Raw genomic sequence first — 7,032 nt, 5'->3', positions numbered from 1 at the left:
CACCGACAACAAGCTCCAACGAATTGTTTTCTTGCAGCAGGAATTTTTTGGGTGTCACCAGAACGACTCCACCATCGACGCCTACTGCCTCCGGCTCAAGACCCTCTCCGACGAGCTCAATGACGTCGGGTTTAAGGTGGGCGACGAGCTTATCCTCTCGACGCTTACCGCCGGTCTCAACGAGGACTTCGGCAACGCCGCCTCCAACCTCACCCTCATGGCCAACCCCACTTACGAGCGGGCGGTGGCCTACCTCCGTCTTGAGGAGCGGCGGATGAAGCACCTCCGCACCCGCGCCAGCCACACCGCGCTCGCCGCCGGCCTCTCCATCGGCGCCTCTACACCACCCTCGGCGCCCCGTCCTCCGGCTGTCCCGCACCCTGCGCCGGTGCCGCAGCCACCCCAGCCACCTCGCAACGGTGGCAACAGCGGCAACCGCCGCCGCGGTCGCGGCGGCAACCGCCAAGGCGGAGGCAAAGGTGGCGGCGGTGGTGGTCAGGCTCCTCAGCAGCAGCCCCCGCCACCCTGGGCCGGTGGATACAACCCCTGGACGGGGGTCGTGCACGCCTACAGCATGCCTGTGCCGCGGCCCCCGCCCCGGGCATTCTCGGCCCCCGCCCGAGCGCACCCCAGGCGCTCCTGGCCGCGCCCTTCGGCGCCAGCGGCGCCCTCGGCGCCCCTCTTGCCGCGCCCTCACACAGCGCATACGGCGCCCCCGGCGCATATGGCGCCTCCTACTACGACCCGGCCCTTCTAGCGGCCCTGCAGCAGCCGCCACCCTACTCCGGCGGTGGTGGCGATTGGATCATGGACTCCGGTGCCACCGCTCATATGTCCGCTCATCCGGGTAACCTCTCCTCTGTTCATCCCACTTCCACTCCTTCCCGTATCATCATCGGCAACGGTGTTGGTCTTCCTATCTCCCATGTCGGGTCTGCACCTTTTCCTTCTAACTCTCGACCTCTCTCTTTTAATAATGTCATTGTTTCTCCCCATCTCATTTAGAACTTAGTCTCTGTTCGCAATCTTTCTCGTGATAATTTCGTAACTGTGGAATTTGACGAAGTTGGCTTTTCTGTTAAGGACGCTCGCACCAGGATGATTCTTCACCGCTGTGACAGTCCCGGCGACCTCTACCCAGTTCAGTCGCCGTCATCTCCGGGTGGTCCTCGCGCTTTTTCCGCCGGCGTCGATCTTTGGCATGCTCGTCTCGGGCATCCTAGCACTTCTTCCCTTTGTCAAATAATGAGAGGATTTTCTTTTTCATGTGATAAAACGGCCGCTCACTCATGTGAAGCCTGCCGGTTAGGCAAACATGTTCGCCTTCCTTTTAGTTCCTCTTCCACAGTTGCATCTTTTCTGTTTGAGTTAATTCATAGCGATGTATGGACATCTCCAGTACCCAGTAATTCTGGCTATCTTTATTATCTCGTCATACTGGATGATTACTCTCACTTTGTGTAGACATTTCCTCTTCGTAGGAAATCAGATGTTGCCGCCACTCTCATTGCATTCTATGCTTATGTTTCCACACAGTTCGGGCGACCCATACTCGCACTTCACACCGACAACGGAAAAGAATTCGACAATCACACCATCCGCCATCTCCTTTCCACTCACGGCACCGTGTTTCGTCTCACGTGTCCCTACACCTCCTAGCAAAATGGCCGTGCCGAGCGCATCCTACGCACCCTCAATGAGTGTGTGCGCACCCTTCTTTTTCATGCCTACATGCCTTCTCGGTTTTGGCCCGATGCCCTCGCCACCGCCACCCTCCTCCTCAACCTCCGGCCATGCCGGCCACGCTGGAACTACGCGCCTCATCATCTCCTCTATGGCACTCCTCCCTCCTACGACGGTCTCCGTATTTTTGGTTGCCGTTGCTACCCCAACACCACAGCCACCACCGCCCATAAACTCGCTCCTCGTTTCGTTCCATGTGTCTTCCTTGGTTACCCGGCCAACACTAAGGGTTATCGCTGCTACGACCCTGTGTCTCACCGTGTCATCACATCACGACATGTGTACTTTGATGAGTTTGTGTTTCCCTTTGCTCAGGAACAGGTGGTACCGGCTTCTCCTCCCGCGGCTGGCTCTTCTCCGCGCCGCCGCCTGCTGCCGGCCCTGGGTGCTCCGGCCCTCCCGCCCGCGGAGCCCTCCTCCGGCTCGGGGCCATCCGCGGCTCCCTCCTCCGGCTCGGCGCCCTCGTCGCCTGGAGCCCCGTCCACGCCGCCTACGTCGCCTCGCGCCCCAACCATGCATGCTGGGCCGGCTGCTGGGCCTCCTGATGGGTCGCCGGCTGGGTCGGCCTCCCCTGGCGCGGCCTCTATGGGCGAGGCCTCGACCCCGCCTCGGTCGCCCGCCTCGCCAGCCTCGTCGGCTGGCTTCTCCGACGCCGCGGTCTTGACCCCTGCTTCGACAGCTCCGTCTGCTGGCCCCACCGACGACGCGGAGGCCACTGCCTCTCCAGTGGACGCCGTGGCTGCCACGGCCCCACCGCCACCCGCGGCTGCTCCGACGGCCGGGCCCGTCACCCGCTTGCGCACTGGGGTCTTTCGCCCGAGTTCCTGTTATGCGGACGACTACGTCTGCACCGCCTCGACGTCCGCTCCTTCCCCGCTGCCGTCCTCGGTCCGGGCCGCTCTCCGCGACCCTCTCTGGATGGCTGCCATGCAGGAGGAGTTTGACGCTTTGCAGCGGAACCGGACTTGGTAGCTTGTTCCCCGTCCCCGGCACGCTAATGTGATCACCGGGAAGTGGGTCTTCAAACACAAGCTTCGTCCCGACGGCACTCTGGATCGCTACAAGGCGCGTTGGGTTGTTCGTGGTTTCCGGCAACGCGCCGGTGTGGACTTCACCGACACTTTCGCCCCGGTTGTTAAGCCCGGGACCATCCGCACTGTTTTACAGTTAGCGGTTTCTCGTGCCTGGCCAGTTCATCAGATGGATGTCTCCAACGCTTTTCTGCATGGCCATCTTGAGGAGCAGATTTTCTGTCAGCAGCCCACGGGGTTTGTTGACCCAGCGTGTCCTGATCATGTGTGTCTGCTCTCACGCTCATTGTATGGGATCAAGCAGGCTCCTCGTGCCTAGTACCAGCGCATCGCAGCGTTTCTTCATCAACTCGGCTTCCGCTCTACACGCTCCGATGCTTCGCTGTTTGTTTATCACCATGGCACCGACACGGGGTACTTGCTGCTTTATGTTGACGACATCATCCTGACAGCATGCACTTCCGAGCTTCTTCGCCGACTTACTGATCTTCTCCGTGCTGAGTTTGCCATCAAGGACTTGGGTCCGTTGCACTACTTCCTCGGTGTTGAGGTGGTGCGTCGTCCTGATGGTTTCTTTCTTCATCAACGGAAGTACGCTCATGAGCTCCTTGACCGCGCTGGTATGCTTAACTGCAAACCGGCCGCTACTCCTGTCGACACGAAGGCTAAGCTCTCTGCTACTGATGGTACTCCTGCTCCAGATGCTGGCTTCTACCGGTCCATTGTTGGTGCTCTTCAGTACCTTACTCTCACTCGGCCGGAGCTTCAGTACGCGGTTCAGCAGGTCTGCCTGCATATGCATGCTCCTCGAGATATTCACTGGACTGCCGTTAAGCGGATTCTCCGTTACATCCGTGGTGCTATGGACCTCGGCCTCACTCTGCGCGCCTCTACTGCCACTGATTTGGTCGCCTACTCCGACGCCGACTGGGCTGGTTGCCCGGACACTCGTCGTTCTACTTCGGGTTACTGCATCTTCCTTGGACCATCCCTGGTGTCGTGGTCGTCCAAGCGGCAGCCCACCGTCTCGCGGTCTAGCGCCAAGGCTGAGTACCGCGCTGTGGCCAACGTTGTTGCTGAGTGCTCCTGGCTTCGTCAGCTTCTTCACGAGCTCTCGTGTCCTGTTGAGAAGGCCACGGTGGTCTACTGCGACAACGTCTCCGCCGTCTACCTCTCCGCCAACCCGGTTCATCATCGTCGCACCAAGCATATTGAGCTTGATATCCATTTTGTTCGGGATCAGGTGGCTCTTGGCCATGTCCGTGTTCTGCACGTACCCACCTCCCAACAATTTGCCGACATCATGACCAAAGGCTTGCCCACGACGTCTTTCGAGGAATTCCGGTCCAGTCTATGCATCAGCAACGGTGTCGCTTCGACTGGGGGGGGGGGGGGGGTGTGTTGAGATATGTATTTAGCACATGTATTCTTGTACTCCAAGTCTCCTCCTTGTGTATAGTTGAGGATATGACTTGCCCTATGTACTATATATACTTGTGCATATGCACCTATCAATACATTGAGAGTTGCATCCTATTCCTCTACAATTCCTTTTGCTGCAAAGTGCAAAGTCGGTGGGGGGGATCAGGTTCCGCTTCATCTATCTCAATTCTCAAACCCAGATCTGACCGAGAGCCCTGCCGCAAGCAACTCATCATCAGTCTCAGTCTTCGTCGAATAGAAAAAACGTGCACTGTCGGTCTACAGCTTTGTTAGGATCAGGCTAGCTAATTCGCCATGGACCACGGCAAGCGTCAGCGACAGAATGCACTGCAAATATACTTATCTCTCCGCCTGTCTCCGCGAATTTCGCTACGTACTACTATCAATTACTTCAATATATAGATAAATAGTGTCCCTGAATTTGAGCTCAAAAAAGGTGTGATGTATAGTATGCAAGAGAAGGATTCCAAACCCCTGCTGCTAACATTTCATCCAAGACTCGATCCTTCGGATTTCATACTCGCTTTACAGCTAATTTGCAAAGGCATACACACGCACAGAAAGTGAAAGAAGAAAGATCATTCGAGGTGTTGAAAACTTGAGCCTGTTACTGCACTCACAGCAAAACATGTCCACTGAAACAATGGACAGAGTGGTGGAGGACACGAACCTATGTCATGAGTTGGAACTTGGAAAAACAAAAAACGAAGAGATCCAGCGCCTGCTGAACTATCATCACAGAGACAGACTTCACAGTCACAGGAGATCTTACCCAAGCAGAGCATGCTGCAACCCAGCGATATCGACATTATCGCTAAGACGACGACATCTCTGAATTATGATGATATGGTCCTCATTGGCATCCCATCATGCGCAGAAATGGGACGGGAGCTTGTCCAGGATCATCATCCCTAGCTAAGCACATCACGACTGGCCACCCCGCAGTGGATGGTCTGAATCGACGACGACTGCCCGGCCGCTCTTGCTGCTGAAGCACGACCTGCCGCCGGGCGGCAGCCTCTTCATCGGCGGCACGGAGTCGTCCTGCAACGCGCGCCGGGTGCGGCCACGTCCGCTGCTGCTGTTCTCCCCGCGGCACCGGCGCGACGTGCCGGCGCCGCCTGCAAGGAGCCCACTCTCCCTGGCTGCGATCAGCTCGTCCTCCATGGTGGACTGCAGCACGTCGGCGATGGACATGCGGCTGTCACGGTGGAGGTTGGGCCCCGTCTTCGGTGCTGGCACGCCTTCTTCTCTGATCTCAGCCGTGCCATTGGCATCATCCTCCTCCTCTGCTCCCTCTCGGCTGCCCTCCGTCTCCTGATCACCACGCTCAGCTCTGACGCCGCCACTGCTCACCGCTTCCTGCTGCTCCTCACACATGCTCTCCAACGCATCCATCTCAACGACCACCTGATGGGTGCTCCGGTCGGCCTCGCCTGCGCCTGGAGCACAGCCCTCCGGCTCCGGCGGCGCCACCTCGACGGCGACGAAGGTGATGTTGGAGCGGCAGAGGGGGCAATTGGAGTGCGACTTGAGCCAGGTGTCGATGCACTGCTGGTGGAACGCGTGGCTGCATTTCGGGAGCAGCCGGAGGCTCTCCCCGTCGTGGAACTCGCCGAGGCAGACCGAGCAGTCGGTGGTGTGGAGGGCGGGCCCGTCGCCGCGCCTGTACTTGCACACCGTGATCTTGTTGATGAGGGCCTCGTCCAGCCCGCTCGCCGGCGACACGTTCCACGACTCCTGGCTCCTGGACTGCCCGTGGCCGCTCCCAGGACCGCCGCTGCCCCCACCGCCGCCGGAGCCGGGGCCGGGGCCGAAGAGCCTCCTCCGGAGGGAGCCGAAGGTGCCGCAGTACTTGGAGATGAAGGTGTAGTAGCTGACGAGGAGGAAGGCGGTGGCGAGCACGCCGATGATGGCGATGACGAGCGGGGAGAAGACGTGGCCGGAGGAGTCGTCCGGGCCGGGGCCGGCGAGGTCGAAGGGCGGCGGCGGCGGGAAGATGAAGTAGCACCACTGGGGGCAGTACATGCTGCACAGCCCCTGCGAGCAGTCCCTGGTCGGCTCGTAGGGCACCCAGGTGGGCTCCGTCCCGATGATTGCCGGCGGCGAAGACGCCATTTTTGCCTCCCCCTCCCCCTCCTAGCACCAAATCTTGGCAGCAGGGGAGAAAAAGGCCGAGGAAGGAACGGGGACAGATGTGTTGCCAACCACCTCACTCACTCCGAGACGGCTGGGCGCTCAGGTACTAGCAGAGGATCTCCGAGTCTCTCTGGGCCAAATCATTGTGACTGGGTGGGGGAAGAAGGCGTAGGAGCATCTGAGTGGGCGCTCGATCCATGGCGCTTTCTTTCTCGAGGTTGGGGAGTGGGAAATGTGACGGGGAATGGGGGGAAGAGATCGGAATCAGACGATGGCGCAGGCTGATGATGGGGATCTTTCGGGGAGGCTGGAGAAAGAGAGGAGCGGGGGATTGTCTGCAAAGCAAAGTGATGGTGGACTGGACTGGTGGTTGTTGGCATCTTCTCATCAAGCTTTTGTTTTTGCTGCCGCAGCTCCTCTTTCCTCTTCTTTTTCTTTGCCCTGCCCCCTGCCTGCTGCCGTCCCTTTCCTCTCTCCTGTGCCGCACACGTCACAAGACGAGGAGAATGTGTCCACCGGACATATGATTGTGTATAATAGGTCAGCAGGAAACATGAGCATGATAATTTGCACAATCTTCTACTGATAGTTCCCAAAAAGAATGGAAATCAGATCTCACAAGAGCGGTTTCCAAATATTTTTCACTGATTTGATGTGTGAAAGCTAAAGCCTGCTC

General features: G+C 58.6%; 1 protein-coding gene across 1 annotated transcript; it reads right to left on the bottom strand.

Annotated features, from left to right (window-relative positions):
* Window positions 1-4,781: 4,781 nt before the first annotated feature.
* On the bottom strand, window positions 4,782-6,759 carry LOC123190361 (E3 ubiquitin-protein ligase Os04g0590900). Its single transcript, XM_044602990.1, has one exon. It carries the CDS (start codon window positions 6,333-6,335, stop codon window positions 5,142-5,144), a length of 1,194 nt encoding a protein of 397 aa, XP_044458925.1. The 5' UTR covers window positions 6,336-6,759; the 3' UTR covers window positions 4,782-5,141.
* Between the last annotated feature and the right edge of the window lie 273 nt (window positions 6,760-7,032).

This window comes from Triticum aestivum, chromosome 2A (genome assembly GCF_018294505.1).
Source record: "Triticum aestivum cultivar Chinese Spring chromosome 2A, IWGSC CS RefSeq v2.1, whole genome shotgun sequence".
NCBI lineage: Eukaryota > Viridiplantae > Streptophyta > Magnoliopsida > Poales > Poaceae > Triticum > Triticum aestivum.
The sequence above is the reverse complement of the archived record's forward strand: the minus strand, read 5'-3'. Positions and strand labels throughout refer to the sequence as shown.